The 17,419-nt window shown below is 47.1% G+C and overlaps 9 protein-coding genes across 9 annotated transcripts; 3 read left to right on the forward strand and 6 right to left on the reverse strand.

Moving 5' to 3' along the window:
* Positions 1-141: 141 nt before the first annotated feature.
* GGS22DRAFT_140929 (histone H3-K4 methyltransferase Set1) lies at positions 142-4,519 on the reverse strand. The gene is made up of 3 exons (XM_047958726.1): positions 3,783-4,519; positions 672-3,693; positions 142-609 (listed from the first exon to the last, which is right to left on the reverse strand). Exons 1-3 carry the CDS (start codon positions 4,407-4,409, stop codon positions 506-508), a joined length of 3,753 nt encoding a protein of 1,250 aa, XP_047819077.1. The 5' UTR covers positions 4,410-4,519; the 3' UTR covers positions 142-505.
* Positions 4,520-5,777: 1,258 nt separating this feature from the next.
* On the reverse strand, positions 5,778-7,715 carry GGS22DRAFT_163194 (uncharacterized protein). The gene is made up of 2 exons (XM_047961327.1): positions 7,132-7,715; positions 5,778-7,068 (listed from the first exon to the last, which is right to left on the reverse strand). Exons 1-2 carry the CDS (start codon positions 7,397-7,399, stop codon positions 6,041-6,043), a joined length of 1,296 nt encoding a protein of 431 aa, XP_047819078.1. The 5' UTR covers positions 7,400-7,715; the 3' UTR covers positions 5,778-6,040.
* A 605-nt stretch (positions 7,716-8,320) lies between these two features.
* Positions 8,321-9,075, forward strand: GGS22DRAFT_188535 (tropomyosin; the record flags this gene model as incomplete). The annotated part of the gene is made up of 3 exons (XM_047964733.1): positions 8,321-8,341; positions 8,524-8,828; positions 8,913-9,075. The coding sequence occupies 3 exons, from the start codon at positions 8,321-8,323 to the stop codon at positions 9,073-9,075; spliced, it is 489 nt and encodes a 162-aa protein (XP_047819079.1).
* A 138-nt stretch (positions 9,076-9,213) lies between these two features.
* On the reverse strand, positions 9,214-10,133 carry GGS22DRAFT_140958 (nucleolar protein 12-domain-containing protein). Its single transcript, XM_047958727.1, has 2 exons — positions 9,865-10,133; positions 9,214-9,799 (listed from the first exon to the last, which is right to left on the reverse strand). The coding sequence occupies exons 1-2, from the start codon at positions 10,075-10,077 to the stop codon at positions 9,353-9,355; spliced, it is 660 nt and encodes a 219-aa protein (XP_047819080.1). The 5' UTR covers positions 10,078-10,133; the 3' UTR covers positions 9,214-9,352.
* Positions 10,134-10,409: 276 nt separating this feature from the next.
* GGS22DRAFT_140968 (BIG1-domain-containing protein) lies at positions 10,410-11,842 on the forward strand. The gene is made up of 4 exons (XM_047958728.1): positions 10,410-10,624; positions 10,695-11,041; positions 11,095-11,316; positions 11,377-11,842. The coding sequence occupies exons 1-4, from the start codon at positions 10,527-10,529 to the stop codon at positions 11,514-11,516; spliced, it is 807 nt and encodes a 268-aa protein (XP_047819081.1). The 5' UTR covers positions 10,410-10,526; the 3' UTR covers positions 11,517-11,842.
* On the reverse strand, positions 11,724-12,417 carry GGS22DRAFT_163198 (trm112p-like protein). The gene is made up of 2 exons (XM_047961328.1): positions 12,175-12,417; positions 11,724-12,081 (listed from the first exon to the last, which is right to left on the reverse strand). The coding sequence occupies exons 1-2, from the start codon at positions 12,358-12,360 to the stop codon at positions 11,884-11,886; spliced, it is 384 nt and encodes a 127-aa protein (XP_047819082.1). The 5' UTR covers positions 12,361-12,417; the 3' UTR covers positions 11,724-11,883.
* Positions 12,418-12,500: 83 nt separating this feature from the next.
* On the reverse strand, positions 12,501-13,866 carry GGS22DRAFT_163200 (peptidyl-prolyl cis-trans isomerase B). The gene is made up of 4 exons (XM_047961329.1): positions 13,346-13,866; positions 13,157-13,283; positions 12,938-13,089; positions 12,501-12,838 (listed from the first exon to the last, which is right to left on the reverse strand). The coding sequence occupies exons 1-4, from the start codon at positions 13,671-13,673 to the stop codon at positions 12,627-12,629; spliced, it is 819 nt and encodes a 272-aa protein (XP_047819083.1). The 5' UTR covers positions 13,674-13,866; the 3' UTR covers positions 12,501-12,626.
* A 199-nt stretch (positions 13,867-14,065) lies between these two features.
* GGS22DRAFT_140978 (ribosomal protein S13) lies at positions 14,066-14,875 on the forward strand. Its single transcript, XM_047958729.1, has 3 exons — positions 14,066-14,149; positions 14,216-14,260; positions 14,321-14,875. The coding sequence occupies exons 1-3, from the start codon at positions 14,147-14,149 to the stop codon at positions 14,645-14,647; spliced, it is 375 nt and encodes a 124-aa protein (XP_047819084.1). The 5' UTR covers positions 14,066-14,146; the 3' UTR covers positions 14,648-14,875.
* GGS22DRAFT_140981 (putative dipeptidase) lies at positions 14,647-16,933 on the reverse strand. The gene is made up of 3 exons (XM_047958730.1): positions 16,367-16,933; positions 15,561-16,313; positions 14,647-15,512 (listed from the first exon to the last, which is right to left on the reverse strand). The coding sequence occupies exons 1-3, from the start codon at positions 16,590-16,592 to the stop codon at positions 15,103-15,105; spliced, it is 1,389 nt and encodes a 462-aa protein (XP_047819085.1). The 5' UTR covers positions 16,593-16,933; the 3' UTR covers positions 14,647-15,102.
* Positions 16,934-17,419: the final 486 nt, after the last annotated feature.

A 17,419-nucleotide genomic window follows, 5' to 3' on the forward strand; every position in this document is an offset into this window, starting at 1 on the left:
GACTAGATGATAGACATGTTTAATGATTCATGTTGAATATGGGCAATCGCAATTATTATCCCCCAGCAAAGTTCCTGGAGTTGAGGCCACCTAGATGGTTTTTTATGTACAGTGATAGCCTCGTCTGTTGAAGGGTTTCCTTTACCCAACAGCACTCTGAAAAGAAACCCCACCGCCACGGGTATAGACGGTGGCCAATTTCCTTCGCATCTATAATCATCGCCGCACTAGATATGCTTTCGACCCGTACCATTTTGACCACCAAAATTTGAAAGATCGTGATAAAACGCCGTAGCCCGTGTCTGGGTGGAAGAAAATCAACTAGTGTACACTTCCCCCCCTTTTTTTGGCCGTTCGCTGAAGGAACCCTTAGCATGCATATATAGCAAGATTGATCCAGAGCTGCGCCTTGAAATGAAGAGGATCATGATGCAGAGAACCGCCCACTCCGGACAGATGAGTTAAAGAGATGCGTTTTTATGGGGCTCGAGAAGAAAGTTATTAATTAGTTGAGGAATCCTTTGCAAGCCGCGGTTCCGCACAAGCAAGGGATACGGTCGAGGCTCCCAATCTCTCGCTCGAATTTGTAGTCGTAAGTCAGCTCCTCGTCTGAAAAAATTGGTTAGCAAATTTGGCGTTTGAGGGGTGCAGAGGGGTGGGTTAAGGCTTACTTTGAGCAATATCTCGTAAAGCATAGATGACAATTCGTTTACTGCCTTCCACTTTGATAATCTTGGCTGTGCAATTTGGCATACAGCTGTGGTTGATAAAACGAGCAATGCCACCCTTCTTTGTGGCATCAATGACCGTACTGTCGTCGATACGAAATAGGTAGCTACTGCCAATGCCACTCTTCAGGTATCGGTTCTCCCGAATCTCGGAAATGGACTGTCGAACTTCCTCACCAACGTACTCGATGATCATGTCATCCTTGTTGATATTCTCCATGGCGTAAAGACCCCAGTTGTGGATTGCGGAACGAGCGAACTTGACAGGCTTCTTCCGCTTCTTCAGCTGGTTGAATCTAAGTACTTCTGAATCTTGACCTAGGGTCTTCTTCTGATCATTCAAATCGGCTACGAAACGCCGGTTGTTGACACGGTTTGCTCTTGAGTTACCCTTCGCTAGTAACTTCTCTGCTGCTAACTTTGCTGCTTCAGCTGCTGCCGCCACAGTATCCTTGCCGTCTTTCTTTGCCGCGCGAAGCTGGCGCTCCTCTCTGGCCTTTTGGACTTTCAGGTGATGGGGGAGGTACTTGGATTTCTCTGAGTTAAGAATCTTCTTGACGCCTTCGGTACGGGCACATCCACTAGGGTTCGGTACGTAGTATCCATCGATGATAAGTGACTCCGTAGGTGATATCTTCTCGGAATTGAGTTCTCGCACGCGACTGTGCCTCCATGCCCAAAGTCTAGGGTCGCCCACGTCGTTCGACTTGAATCTCTTTTTGAGCTTGCTGACATCGGGGTGATCCTTAGATTGGAGGTCAAGAGCTGGCATGGACTGCACAGATAGGTCAAACGACTCTGGCAAGGCCATCGCTGGAAGTACTGCATCAGAAAAGCGCTCGTCCCTGGGGATTACTTCGTCCACAGCCTCTTCGGCGACGGGTTTTGGTAACAGTTCTTCGGACTCCTGCGTCTCTTGTGTCTCTTCCTTCTGCGCTTGTACCAGGGCTTCCTCGACGTACACTTCCTGTTGTTTCTTTTTCATGGCCTCGCGTTCCTCGAAGAGTTGCTTCTTAGTCTTCTTCTTCGGTTTGGCTACGGCGACCTTCTTTCGACCCTTAGTAGTCTTCTCGGCCGGGGTAGTGAGCTCGGTGGCTTCAGAGCCCTTGTCAATATCGGCGTCAGGCATGACAATATCTTCTGTTGGACTAGGGAATTCGTTCTCGAGTGTATCGATAGTAACACCAAAGAGCTCTTCGTCGGACTTCTTCTGCCGCTTGATGGCGGCTTCGACGTGTAGGTCGAGCTTCCGCTTCTTTGTCTTGGCAATGCCATCGTTGACAGGGAAACTAACGTCCGTCATAGAGTCTTCATCGGCGAAGTCGTTCTCGAACCCGTCATCTTCCGTACTCATACGGCTCCTAGGACGCGACTCTGACTCTTCCACATCGCGCACGACAGAATCGCGATTCTCGGTCTCATCTTCAGATACTTCGTCATCACTGTCCGGAGGCTGTAGTCGATGGTGAAGCGATCGGAAGGCATTGTGTACCACGGAAGACCGCTTACGTGCAAATGGGTCTGTAAATCCATAATTCCGCTGTGCAGCACCATGCCCTTTTATTTTTCTTATACGAGGTAGCGCAGCGACATCGAGACGAGCTGTACGACGTTCGATTGGGTCTGCTCGCGAGTTAGGTGTGCTAATCGGTGTGACATCGCGGTCTTCGATGCTAATTGTAGGTTGTGATCGCCCTGGAGGCTGCTCGAGGTTTAATTTGCGCCTCTTAGCGATGTGGTTAGCTGGATCGAGGAATTTGTATAACGTGGGCACGGCGACTTTAGTCCTAATGTGTCTAATTAGATGTTCTTTCATTTCACGACGGACAACCTCGATAGCCTCCATGACAGGATCGAAGTTCTTTGCTCGTTGTTTTTTCTCTTCTTCGAAGACAGCCTCTTCGTCGCGGCGTCGTTCATCGCGAGGCCGGTATTGATAGTCCTCCCTATAACGCGCATCCGCAGGCAATCTCTTGTCTAGCTCATTCGGTCGTGGATGTGCGATGGAATGTGACGAACTCGTGAGAGCTACACCGTGAAGTTTCATAGCCATGGTATAGGTAAAAAAGGCGCTACCATCTGCAGACCTGAAACACCGACAGGCTTCATCGCGGCCAAGCGAGGTATTAGGGAAGATGATGTAGTAGCCAGTACGATCAGCTCTTATATCGTCAAATGGGAATGATTTTAGGCGTTTCTTCATATGAGGTATTGTTGTGACCATGACTGGGACGCTAGTATCGGGAACGAATATGTACGGTTCGCCCTTGAGGGTAGCTGAGACAAGTTGAGAATCAAATAGCATCGGTCCAAGTCCCTTAGGCTTGCTCGGGGGCGGCCAGGCGGGCTCCGTGGCTAAAGCGGGGCGCTGGCGCTCGGCAGCAGGTCCTCTCGGGGCGGTAGGAGGTGGTCGGTTGACGACTTCGGTAGGTTTCCCCCTGGGTCCCGTAGGTACTGGGGTAGTAGTTGTACGCGGAGACTCATCATTGTCCTTTCTGAGTATAGTCTCAAGCATAAGCCTACTTTTCTTGCCGTCTCGGTCGAACTCTACCTTAACGCGGTTTGCCTCTATCTTCTTTCCATTCATTGCCCGGGCGGCCCTTCTCGCGGCATTAACAGCAGAGACGGGAGGCTGGCGTTGTTGTTTTGAATCTCGGTATCGAAAGGTCGCAAAGCCCAAGAAACTACCGGTGTGAGGATGCATCTTGTTGCTGCTTTCAGCTATATCACCAAAAGACGCGAATATGGTCACGACCTTTGAGAAAGAGATCAGGGGGTTAAACCCGCTAACGACAATCTGGGTCGGTGGTCCCGGCCCGATAGAGGTAGCAGGGTCATATATGTATGGCTTGAGATTGTAAGGGGTCTGGCGTAATCTTGCCTTGGGCAGATGGAAGTCGACATTTATGTAATCGAGCCAGCTGCCCTTGGACAGGCGAGGATCTGGAGGGGGAGCGTCATCTTCCTATTCAGTGAATTAGCCAAAGATCTCATACAAGTCAGATGACGCTCCCCCTCTATCCATAGATATAATATTGTATGTTGGATACGTACCAGCACGATGTTCTTGTACTTGGGTTTCATTGTTTTTCTATCGCTCGAGGACAAGCTCTTGTCGGTCAAAGGGTCGTGTATACACTTGGTTCCCTTTATAGTGAGGTTTGGGTCTCGAGCCGGAAGACGCTTAACGGCACCAGGAACACTAGACAACGGTCCCGTGATCGTTGCAGAGTTCGTATTATCAGGTTTGCTTGTGGTATTACGAGTAGCGGAGGAGCGCTGCTTTGCGGGTTGTATATGTGAAGAGTTTGTGGGCGAGCCCATTGTGGTAAGTGGTGTGAGGTTGCTGTTGGAAGCGCGTGATGAGGCATTCATTGCAACGGATGAATTGAAAGTAGTGAAGACAGAGGAGGTAGTACTCGCGTGAGAGCTTGCGGATCCAACTCCATTGAGGGTATCTCCTTGCAAAGACTCGGTATCATCTGTCGGGGGATGTGCGGCATCAGATAACGACGAATCGTACTTGGCGCCATCGCGATGAGCAGGTGTTGCTGTCTTAGCATCATTGTCGGTAGCTTCCGATGCTCTCGAGGACTTCTCGCGTTCCCGTTCATTAGCCTTGTCTCTGGCAGCGCGAGGAGCGTTAGGAAAGAACTCCTTATAACCAGCGCTAGGAGCCATGATTATTAGGGTCGAAGATGGCGGCCTCGACTTATCCACCGACCATCATATCTTAAATCGGAGAGAATCAACAACAGCATTCATGTAGTCATAAGGATGTACGCGATTGATGGTTGTAGTCGGAAAGTGGGTGTGGTAGCAAAAGGATACGCGAAACTCCTGCGTCCACGCGACAGGATCGGAGATCTGACGTGTGGGACTTTCTTAAAAGAGCCAGAAAATTATGTTAACGAAGCAGAGGTCCGAAGAAGGGTTCCCGTGTGCTTAAAATTGTGGCAATCTGGTCGCGGACAAATGTAAAACAGATGCCCGTAAAATTTGCGCTCGAGAGGTCGGTACTCTGTCTTGGTCAAAGAAAGTGGGCGGGAGATGGAGAATGAAGAGGCTGATGTCGAAAAGTTGAAATTGACGGTTGATTAGCAAAGCCAGATTCTGATTTCAGGGATGGGGCCAAGTCCGGGGGATTAGATTTGGCCACTAGCCACGTCTGTGCCACAATTCTATTTTGTTTTTGGTTCTGTTTGTGGCGGTACTATGATATGTACTTTTTACAGATATCGTTCTTTCTCCAAGTATATTTTAACCCATTGGTAGAGGGAAGGTTCGCGGCATAGTGGCAGCTGCACGATACATATCACAAGCCAAAATAGTCCACATACCTTCCCTACATGGTGGATGGGATATGCATTACAACGTCACCGCTTCCTCTATTCGTTGTTGCCCGCTAGAGTGTGTCAATAACAGTGAATCGATAGCGAATCGATTCGGCTTTACCGGTCTGTTCTAGAACTTGATGCAACTCCTTTTTACCTAGTCAGGCACCTGCTTCTGGTGCTATTATACTGCTGAATTGTTGTATATCGCGCTGTTTTCGCGTGTGGAAGTTAAAGAAATACATACCTACAGAAACATTCAGAAGTATGTAGCCAATAGGTACTTCGCGTTATAATATGGTTATTTTGAAGCAAACCTGAAGATTAAGTAATTGGATAGCATAGAAAAAGGAGTTCTATGGTAGTCGAAATGAGAAGATGAATATAAACATATTGATACATAGTATATGACTCGCATTAGGTATAAATCACATCAAATGTGAGTCTTAAATTTAAGACGAGGTTTTTATACCAGCCAGACCAACTCATGCCCAGACACTTGTAATGAAAAGAGTTGTGCTCTCTTCCTTACCTACTAGGTACCTACCTAGTAGATAGTCATCCTCAATATTTCCACGTCAACGAGGCCGACTGTCAGAATGCTACTTAGGATTGTCGAGAACTGACGTGTGGCTAAGCTACTTGCCAGTCCTCCAAGCGGAAGTACCGAAACCCTTGGAATATTATTCGGAGGCCTACTTTAGAGATAACGACATGCTTTTTAAGATTCTAAATGAGCGTATTATTTGAGAATACGATTACGTTGTAACGACAGCAATGCAATAAATTAATTCGCATTGTCTTTCATAAGACTGACTATCTTGGGATAGTTACTGGCCTACAAGACCAGCCCTTAAAGACTATGCTACAAATTAACAACGCCGACTTTAGTCCTCAGAGCCTAACGCCACTCATAAACTTCATACACTGCCAAGTCGACCAATAACGCCAACGTACAAGTAAAAATTCCACAACACCTTAGTCTGTCAGACGAAACTCAAATGATGGATCCTCAACTACAGTTGGATGCTTGCCAACTTCGCAATCATCATCACTATCATCCTCCGAGTTGAATACGGCCATGAGTGTAATTCTGTCTTTCCACGCCTGCTGTTCGATGGAATCTCGCCTATTAGTCTGTCGGGTGGAAGTAATAGTCTTATCGGAGGTATTCGACAATGCTGAGTTAGTACGACTTAACGTACGGACCGGCTTGGTAGGCGGTGTAGGCCCTCGTTGAAGCAAATCTGCCACGCGCCGTCCTTTGTTATAGCCGACTGTCGTTCTTGAATTCGCCTCCATCTCCAAAGAGGTCTTTCTGGGAATTGCCTGGGCCTGTGCGCTAGGTGGTCGCCTAGAGCTGGACATGAACTTGAAGGTAGGCTTCGGGATTTTGCTGGCTTCGGCAGGTTTGGTCGCCTTTCGCTGCAGTGACTTAGTTTTGTCTTCCATGGACATAGCACCAGTAACATCCCCTAGCACGATGGAAGACAATACATCATCAACGCCGGCTTCCTTTGTATCGGCGTCGACACTGTCATCCTCAAAAAGGGACTTCGTCTGGATACCTGAGATTTCGTTTCGGACGTCCCATTTCATGTCATCCACATCCTCCAAGAGTCGTCTGTCGGATTCTTCAAATATTTCCTTGTTTCTCTCAACTAACTGCTTATCTTCTAGGAGGACGCCACGATCATCGAGGGGTTTAAAGTAGTAGTCATAGTACCCGTTGAATAGATTCTTGCGGTCCAATACTTTTAGATCGAGGGCGCCGTCAGGGAAGAGGTCCGACTTATAAGGACTACCCTTCGATTTCGGTCGGGGAGGGGCGAACTCGATTTCCTCCTCGGCATGAACTATCAACTTCTTCTTAGGTTGAACAGTTGTCGATCCATTGGCCTGTGACTTCTCAATCTCCTGTATTGCGCTCTTAACGTTTACGGTCTGTTGGCCATTGGCTTTCGCATTGGTCGTCTTGTCACCTAGGATTGCTCTATTGCGTAGATCTACCACAAATGATTAGTCTCTTTCTCCTCTAGTAAAGTTTCGAGGTTTTCTATAGGACATACTTGCAGGTGTAGCAATATTAGCCTTGCTCAATCCTTTCCCCTTGGATCTAAGTGTGTTCTCATTGCCACCTGTTCTACCTCCAAGAACGCTCTTAGCACCACCAACAGCGTGCGCGCCATTCTCGTCATTTAGAGGAACCTTGAGAGGTGTTTTGGCAAATCTCGCTCCTGGTGTCTGTTGGCGCTTAGTTTGGTTCTGCTGTTTGCTATGGGCAGCGCTGCTTCGACGGTTGAAAACCAAGTTCTCCTGATCTCGAGCGGCTAACATGGTGGGCGAGTAATTGCATAGAAGTATGGCTAGGCTGAACTGACTCAACTGTAATAAGGGGAAATTTGGTGAAATGTAGTAAATGTCGTAATTGAGAATATGTTTACTTCCAAGTTGCTGAGGAGATCCGTCTTTCCTCAAGCACAGACCTTTTTGTTATTATTACGGTAAAAAAAAAAGGAACGTATGCAAAGTGAAGCAATTCAAGGCATTGTGCACACTGCACACGATAGTGCAAAGGCGGCAGGGGTTATTGTAAAAGAAGAAGTAATAAATATTCAATTTTGACGATAGCTAAACTAAGTTTGTATTTCCCGTACCAAAACTGTAGCTTGGAAGGTTATTTGTAATTGACTTGTGAGGCGATAATTTCCCTTTAGAATGAATGCTAGAATGTTGTTCTAACCCTGTTTGGATGCGACGGTAGTTGCCAAAGCAACCCAATTTCCATTCCGGCTTGCTTTCAGTTACATATACGGTACAGTATGCATAATTACTAACTCAAACGGTACATGGCTCACTACCATTTCCACCATTTCATCGTTAGCCTTGATGAGATTGGTCAGACTCCACCTGACACAAAGCCGAGTGCACTGTGCGTGCCAAAACAAATCATGAGACGGGTCACTCTTTCCCCCCTATCCCCTATCGGTCGCTTTCCACTTTCCAGGGCAATGAGGGAAGGCGGGGCAATCTAATACCAACCCACGCTGACCTTGGGCATATGAAATTCCACGCCTATCCATCCAGTTAGTTCGATTAAATCATTCAACGAAGTTTCCCTTTTCCCTTTATTCTTCCCAAACCGCCAGTCTGCATTTCTTGCCTAGCTAAAAAAGCAATCATCGTCTGCTTCATCTGCATCCCGATCAACCTACTCAACTTTATCCCTTTAGTTCACATTCTAATCACTCTTTCAACATGGCGGACCGCATCCGAGAGGTAAGTCGGATAACATCTCAAGTTTCCCCTTTACCCCACCATCGGTACAACGCGCTGTTAAAGAGCTTAGAGAAAAAACCACTCTAGAGTTTTAACAGTGTAGCTTTACATGGCATCTATTTATATGTATCTAATATTTGGATGGTCATCTACTATGATATTGACATCGGGTTTACTTCTAGAAAATGAACCAGCTCCGTCTGGAGGCTGACGAGTCATCTCAAAAAGTCGAAGAGTTGCAGGCTAAGGTCAAAGCTCTTGAGCAGGAGAACCTCGCCAAGGAGCAAGAGATCACCTCGCTATCCCACAAGAATGGCCTTCTAGAAACTGAGAACGAGAAGATGGATACTACCATCAAGGATTTGAAGAAGGCTGCGGATGAGGGCCTGCAACACGGTACGCACAACGAAACCCTCCAACGTAGACTCCAGCTACTCGAGGAAGAAGCCGAGGAAGCAGACAAGACTCTTCGTGAGACAAATGAGAAGTAAGTCTCCACACGACCCACCGCCGGGAAGGCGCAAGAGAAACCTACGTGCATGGATGCATGGCTAACAACAATAACCAACAGGCTTCGCCAGACTGACGTGAAAGCCGGCCACTTCGAGCGCAAGGTACAGGCATTGGAGAACGAGCGAGACCAGTGGGAGGTCAAGTACGAGGATATGGCCAAGAAACACCAGCAACTCCAGAAGGAATTGGAAGACCTCCAGAACGAGATCGGCAACATCTAATCCCTTATTACGTTCGACGAGACCGCTGTCGCGAGACACTAGAAGGCTGTGCCTTGGGAGGAAGCTTTGGATTTCTTTTTACCGACACCGGTACCGTGCCAACTTCAACACGGAGACATAGTTGACGACCGATTCGACCTTCGATCTCTCGAGAGACAAGAATTCTGCGGTGGCTATTGAGGAGAAGTCAAGTGTTTAGGGCATGTTTATTGTATGGTGGACTTATATCTGGTATTTGCAGCAGCAAAGCCAACAAGGCGGCTAGACAATGCAGTAATCAATCACGTGGTTTCTTTCTGCTCTTGGAGGCTTTCTGTTTCCTCTGGCTGAGTTGCCTTTCCGACTTTGTCTCGTACCTAAACTTCGGTTTCTTCTTTTTAGGTGGCCTGGTTTTCTCTTGACTCCCTGGAGGATGTTGGGAATCTCTCCTCGCTGCATCGTCTTCATCCTCTTCGCCTGAGCTCTCCTCAGGCCTCGAGCTTGTCAGTCCATCTTTAGACACATTTACAGACTCTATCGTCACCGTAGTGTAGCGTTCCTCGTCGATGTACTCTTCTTCGTGGTCAATAGGTTCCGGCGCGAGAGTATCTTGAAACCCTCCCCATTCCTCTGCTTCGTCTTCTGCCGTTTCTTCCCCCACATAGCCAGCTTGTTGCGCTTCCTTCAGGATTGCATTGACGTTTTGAACATGCTCTTCGACTTCTCTCTTCCGCTCTTCGCGGATCTATACGTATCATATATTAGTAAACCGGTGCCCGAATATTTTTATGGTTAGTAGATAAAACCTACCTGCTTTCTAAATTCAATCTTCTCCTGTCTTGCCCGTTGTGAAGCTTGCTCTTGCGCATTCTTGATTCTTTGCAATTTGCGCTTGTGAAATCCAGTAAGATAATCGGAACGGGCGTCATTATCGAATTTGATTTCTTCGAGCGAATGTTGAACTTTTCGCTTCTTTGGTGGCGGAGGGAGCAGGCCCTTTTTAGGTCGCGGACGTGCGAACATTCTTAGATGGCAGTGGAAGTGTATTGAACTGAGTATACAAATCTTCAGAATTGAGTAGTGTCACAGGCGATGATGTATGGCTTCAAAGCTGAGAAGGTTCGAGGTCCAAAAAGATCTATGGAGGTGATCGCAAATCTGTAAATGATTAAATTTTAGTGACTTGAACAATTGTAAGTTTAGGTACATTTTTGCACTGTCAGCTCGCCCCGCCGTCCGCTAGCGGTCAAGTTTCAGTACATTCAGGGATCCTGTAGGTCCTAAATGCCGCCGTGCGTGCACCCTCTGTACCATTTGATAGGGCGGAACATGCCGCGTACCTTCCGCTGAACAAGCCAAACAACTGGAACCTCCTTGGAAAGAGCTTCAGCCTTCTAAGCTTAAGCCTCGTTTTCCTTTCTCATCATCTAAACATCAACCAAATAATTACCCGAAAAAGGCTCGATAATACCATGCGTCTCTCTAGGACTGCCGCGGCGCTGGCGGCTTGCTGCGCTTCCGCAAACGCGTTCTCGGATTCATCCCCCTTCATCCTATTCTCGACGACTAAGTATGCCACTTCGCGCCAACAATCTATTTAACATACCATCAGGACGTAGCTAATCGCATATACCAATTAGGTTGGAACAGCCGGCGAACCAAGCACAAATACAGTCCAACGGAGAGGTTTCTGCCACCGTTCAGAAGCTCCTTTCGGGATGTCCGACCGAACGATACCTCATTGTATCCCAGCCGAATCTCAACGCGAACGACCTAAGCGCAAGGGATGTGGTACCAAATCTTCGTCGATCGTTAGAGAAGGTCCAGTCCCGTTATACCGTCACAGAGGTGGCTGGACAGCTGAACTTGAAGGAGGTATCGGACCATATCCAGGCATCTTGCGAAGGAGTAGTGCAGCCATTCATTGATGAGCTTGAGCTCGCTCCTCTTCCATCGACGAATGCCGTCCGGACGCTAAAGGACAACGGTAACTATTTTCTAAACCCTTTATGCGAAGGCAATGTTATTAATGTGATATAGATGGCGAGCTTGGTATGGTTCTAGAACAATACGAGAGAGAGGGTTCCTACACAATTATCTACGCTGGTGGCCCTCGAAAGGAGACCCCCAAGACCTATAACGCTGAGTTCCCAGGTGCCGTACACCAGGAACTAAAGAGAAACCTACATCTTATTCAACAACGGGCTAAGAACAACTCTCAAAATTTACCTCTATTCGAGAAGTACCAGTACTTTACCCCAGGTCAGTTCAACAAACAAACTTGTGATACACCCATAAGCGCTCATACTTACGGCTAAACAGGTATCTTCACGGCTCTAATCGCTGCTACTATCCTTATTTCTATCCTATATGTCGGCCTCCTCGGCGTTGCCAGCCTCGAAGTCCCCTACGGCGCCTTCGACAAGGAGATGGGACCTGCTGCGCAAAAGAAGCAGCAGTAGACGAAACATCTAAACCGAAACGGATTAGTCCAGTCTAGTGGACGATGTATCGAGGCTGTAATTTACGTAGTGTACTATTGGGTCATCGGAGTCCGGGTAACGGGTAGTATAGAAGTTTGAATGAGACTTCGTTCACGGCAATGCATTATTTAGCAGATGGAAGGAGACTGTAGATATACGCAACTAGAAATCGAATTGACCAGAACTTTTCCCCTTGCCCATGATATTTCCACCATACATCCTGATCACACGTCCGTATCCCGTTCGCGTTTTTGTTTGACTCCGGAACGCCTTCATAAACCCTTCGGCCGCCTTAGTGGTATCAATGGCCTCATTTCAAGCTTAGTTCGTAGAGTTGAGAATTCCCTTAGACCAAGTGACTCGGCAACAGGAAGTTGGCGATACCCTCGCGGACAGCGTATTCGTGACCACAGTTTGCACAGACGAGTTTACCCTCCATGATCTGCGTCTCCATGAGCAGATTGTGCAAATCTTTCATCGTCTTCTCGTCGCCTTGCAGCTCCTCCACGGACGGGGGCTGCGGCGGCAAGGCTGGGAAACCAAGCTAAGAAAAATTTCAGTTACTTGATTTTTCCATATAGTACTTAAAAAGAACATATCCTCTCATTTAGAATGATATAAGAATGTGAATTCATACCTCAGTGGTAGTAGTCGACAAGGCCGTCCAATCGATGCGGGGCAGCAAATTCAGCAAAAGTTCGGCATTCACTTCGATGTCGTCCTGTACCAACTCTGCATCCTTGGGATGCAACGGATATGAATTTGATGAGCTTTTGCAAGCCTTGACTGCGCACGTTAAGAAATTGAGACTAAGGACCTTCATCTTGGCGTGTGGTTGAATGGCGACAAAAGTATTGCGATAAAAGTTTCTGAGTTTCTCACCATGGGTAGAAATTTATTTTGACTGGCGCCAAAATTTACTAAAGCTTTACATACAAGTCACACGTGATAAGACAACCAATATCAAGAACAACCACAACACATATTGAGTGCATAGTAGGCACCTATATATCTTGTAGCAATCGAAATAATATCATAGCAAATGCGTTATGTATTTCGTTTTTTAGAAACTATAAATCCAAACATCATCTATACCATCGTCTTCTCGTAAGCGGCGTCCTGCTCGCTCCTCCGTTTTGATAGGCGTAGGTAGAATGCAAAAGCAGCAACGATAACACCGAAGAATAGCGCCTTTTGGAAGACGGTCCACCCGGCGGAGGGAGCTGCGGTCCCAACCGCCTCAGTGGGCGTGGTCTCTTCGGTAGAGTATCCTGCAGCCCATTCAGAATTTCCGTTTAAACCTGGAACCGCGCGATAGATGCATCAGTAAGAAAACGACGGAGGAAGGCGAGACGAGTACGGCTTGGGAATTTTGTGTGTTTATAGCTCAACGTGGATACCTTCTGGGGGCACCTCAAGCTCTCCGCTCTTAGCAATCTTGACGGTCTGGTCCGGCTTGTCGCCGGGCTTGGTCTTGACACCCTCGATCTTCTTGACAATATCAAAGCCCTCAAGAACCTCGCCAAATACAACGTGCTTGCCATCAAGCCACCTAATTTTCTGTTAGCTATATCCCATACATCTTGTTCTGATTTCTGCACGTGGGTCGGGAGTCTTACGAGGTGACGACGGTAGTAATGAAGAACTGGGAGCCGTTGGTGTCTTTGCCAGCGTTTGCCATAGATAGGAGGCCCTCCTTGGAGTGCTTTAGCTTGAAGTTCTCGTCAGGGAACTTCTCGCCGTAGACTGTCGAGACGGATAATTAGCACCTTCTCAATCTCCTCCTAGACAATATCATTCAAACTTACTCGACTTGCCACCAGTGCCATCACCCTTGGTGAAGTCACCTCCCTGGATCATGAACGACCTGATAACTCGGTGGAAAGTAGAACCCTCATAGCCAAAACCCTTCTCTCCAGTAGCAAGAGCTCGGAAGTTTTCAGCGGTCTTAGGGACAGTCTTTCCATAGAGACCCATGACAATGCGGCCAAGAGGTTCATCACCGTGCGTAATGTCGAAGTAGACCTTGTGGGTGATCTTTGGCCCCTTGGCAGCTTCAGCCGACTGGGAGAAGCAGATAACGCTTAGACCGACCAGCAGCAGAGCGCCGACGAAAAGTCGGCGGAGATTAAGCATGATGAATAGAGGGTAACAACAGGACCCCTCAGATAAATTCGAAGAGGTTAAATGTGGTAATTAGAAATATCTCGAGGGATTAGTCCTATTCCAACTATGCAGGAGGAAATAAATAGTGAAGGGGAAATGGAAAGGACACACAAGCTCCAATTGAAGCGACGTTTCAACGTTTCAACGTTAGTTAGAGCTGTCGCAACCAAACGGAGACGGACCCCTGAACCGTCCAAAGAGTAAGGTACAAAGTACAATACAATCGGCTGAATGTGGGGTCCACTATACTAGCCACTTTAGGACTATCAGCTTATCAAACGGAGTATGCGGGACTGCGGGATTGCTCAGATTCACCATTAACCAATCACAAGAGTCGTCATTTTGGTAAATTGAAGATGCATCATCAATCTTTCCATCACCACCAAATTTAGGAAGAATATCGCGACAACTCATCTTAGCACAGTTGTGCCAATTCGCCCAAGATGGTGAGTTATCTCATGACTCCGATTACTTGTTCTTATCCTGAAGCTTCACCTACTAAACAATTACAGGTGTCTATAATGGGGGTCCACTTCCACGAGAAGAAGTTGGTCAAGGTAACTTTCTCATACAGATGATCTCGCAAACCGTATGTCCCTAACGAACGAACTATACAGAAAGCTCTTGAGACCTTCTATGGGCTCGGGCCTCAAGCATCTGCTCGTATCCTCGCAAAATATACGATACACCCGCTCGCCAGACTCGGCACCATTGCCCCGAAGACGATCACAGCCCTGACAACTGAATTATCGACTATGACGATAGAGAACGACGCTAGGCGAATAGTACAAGATAATATTAAGCGATTGAGAGATATGGGAACGTATAGAGGAAGAAGACATGCTATGGGTCTGCCCGTACGTGGACAGAGGACACGAACACAAATCGAGAGCGCGAAGAAGTTCAACTGCCTGGAGAGAGGAGGCACAAACTCCAAGATTTAAAACCGTTTACTTGGGAATACTTAGCATATAAGTATAGGAATGAAATGTTCCATGGAGTCGACTTAACGTGGCTCGTGAAGAAAGGCGTTGAATGGATGATTATATCAAGTTCTAGTCCTCTATAAATAGGCAAATTCGAGAGTATATATATTCTCTATGAACTAAATAGTAGTATAGGGACGCGATTCCCTTACATAACTAAATGTAAAACTCGCAGTTTTAAAGATATATGAGATCTCATGGAACCTTATCGACAGCATCTTATATGCCAGAAAACTAACAATCTGATCACATTGCCCACGCTTGTATAAGACATCATATGACCGAAATAACACCTGATTGATTATTTTAGGGGGTCGCTCACCCCATTGAAAATGATTGCGGGCTAATTTGTCAGTAAAGCATCATGAGGTACAAAGAGTACCCAGTAGAAATCAAAGATCCTGTAGACTCGCTCAGTCTGATATGCCAGAGAAATAAACATCTACTCCAAATAGATCTTCCAGATCATCTTCCAGCACAGGCTCTCCTCCTGACTGCAACTTTGCAGCTACCTTCTCGACGTCTCCCCAGACCCGCAATACGTTACCACCTGCAATCTTGCCCGCATCCTCGTCAGAGATTCCACGGCGGAGTAGCTCTGCCATCAGATCTGGGTACTTGGACACATCGGCCAATCCCTCGGGAGTAGATGGAATGCCATCAAAGTCACTTCCTAGACCGACATGATCGTATCCAATCAGATTACCGATGTATTCAATATGGTCAACCACCTGCGAGAGGGTGTTGTTCTCAGGGAAGAACTCGGGGACGCCGTTCTCAGCTCCCTTGTCGACACAACTGATGAAATCAGGGGAAAAGTTGACTACGGCAATTAGCACAAACTCAAGATAGGGGTCTAGTATGAACATACCCATGACGATCGAATTCTTCTCTTTCACAAGCTGAAGTATATCGTCGGGAACATTGCGAGGATGCGGACATATCGAAAAAGCAGAGCTATGGCTGAACATGATGGGAGCCTTACTGCCTGCCCATCCTTCACTGCCGCCTAGGACGTCTCTCATAGTGTCAACGCTGACATGGGATAGGTCGACTATCATACCAATGCGATTCATCTCGTTGACCAACTGTTTGCCCTTAGGGGATAGACCACCCCAAACCGGGGGAGCCTTGGCAAATGGGTTCTCCCAGAGAGCTGCATCCGCAAATTTGTTACCACAGTTGTGTGTCAGAGTAGCATATCGAACCCCTAGGGCGTAGTAGCGCCGCAGGTTGGCAACCGAGTTGCCGATTTGGTGGAGACCCTCGATCCCTAGGGGTGAGACAAATTTGTCCTTCTTGAACGCTTCTACAGCAGACTTCGAGTCTGTTGGGATTCCGGAGAAATCGTTTGGATAAGCAGTTTGTAGACGGGTCATAAGATCGATCTGCTGTAGAGTGAGCTGAACACTAGAAGCGTAGTTCTCATCCGACCAATCCGAGCCATTTGTGGGACAAGGCGTGTAGACACTCCAGAAGGCACCTCCATTTTGTCCTTCTCTCAACCTAGGGAGGTCGACGTGCATCGGAAAACCGCCCTCTTCAAATGGCTTTGTAAATTTTTCATCATAAATGTGGTTATTGTACATGAACCGTATGAGAATAGCAAAGTCATTATGACCATCTTGAAAGCTATTAGTTATTTGCCGAATAGCCGGGGAGTTAAGCTGAATCTACCTATCAAAGGGGTTTCTGAGAGGATCTTCTGGACCCTCTGCTCAACGGACTTCGGGCTAAAGTGGTCATACGCTTTCGACAACGGGTGATGGCATCGCGATGTTGGGTGCAACAATGTGCCTATGACCAATAAAGACGTAGCAATAAGAATCGCCTTCCTCGCAAACGAAGGTCGAGAGCGAACGGGCGCTGCATCGTCGACGCCGAGGACCGCTTTCTCATCCATGTTACGGATAGCAGTTTTAATAACTATCTGCCTATGTAGGTAAGTATGATAAATTGTCTTAGTTTCTTACTTGGATGTGTCCGTGTGATAGGGGAAGAAGTTATGAAGTTATGGTTGAGGATAACCGGCAGCTTACAAAGCCTCCTATCTCACTCGGGACTGAACTTGGAACTTGCCCGTTATCTCAAAGTCTTAATCGGAGTTCAGGTTACAGTGCAACTACGAAGTACCTAAGTACCAAGACCTGTAGACCTGATCTGGTCTATTAAGGGAATTGCAATCCACGGGCCACAACTGCAACATAATCGGGACTAACACATCATCATTTACATATTTGCATGTATCTCGCCACGAGTATGCAGGAGCTTGAAGATACATAGTACTGGATGGAGTAGGTATGTATGTGAGGTATATGAGGTGCGCATGTGCTCCTCTATGTTCATGAGGTTAATTTTCTGTTTCAACGACGAAACTATCTCTCTAAGACATCGCCCAAGCTTCATGCGCCTGACCGCCTATGGGGTTATATATTCTAAAAATGGATGTAATTAGGATCTAATTACAGAGTACGAACTTGTTAAATATCGATAATCGAGAGGCCTCTTATGACCCCAGCAGCTGCCTATGCTGCTTACGTGCCGCTTAAGGCTCGACAGGGCCGATGCCCAAAAAGTTCAGATGAAACCATTTCTTACAGGGCTATTTCTCTCTTGTTCCAATGTCGTCAGCGGGACCGGAACGGTACTTGGATATAATGTAACCTGCCCAGACCCGCCTCATATCAACTCCAGCTACATCTGCGCATATACGTAATAAAGTTTCAGTCA

This window comes from Annulohypoxylon maeteangense, assembly GCF_022496945.1.
Source record: "Annulohypoxylon maeteangense strain CBS 123835 unplaced genomic scaffold GGS22scaffold_8, whole genome shotgun sequence".
Classification (NCBI taxonomy): Eukaryota; Fungi; Ascomycota; class Sordariomycetes; order Xylariales; family Hypoxylaceae; genus Annulohypoxylon; species Annulohypoxylon maeteangense.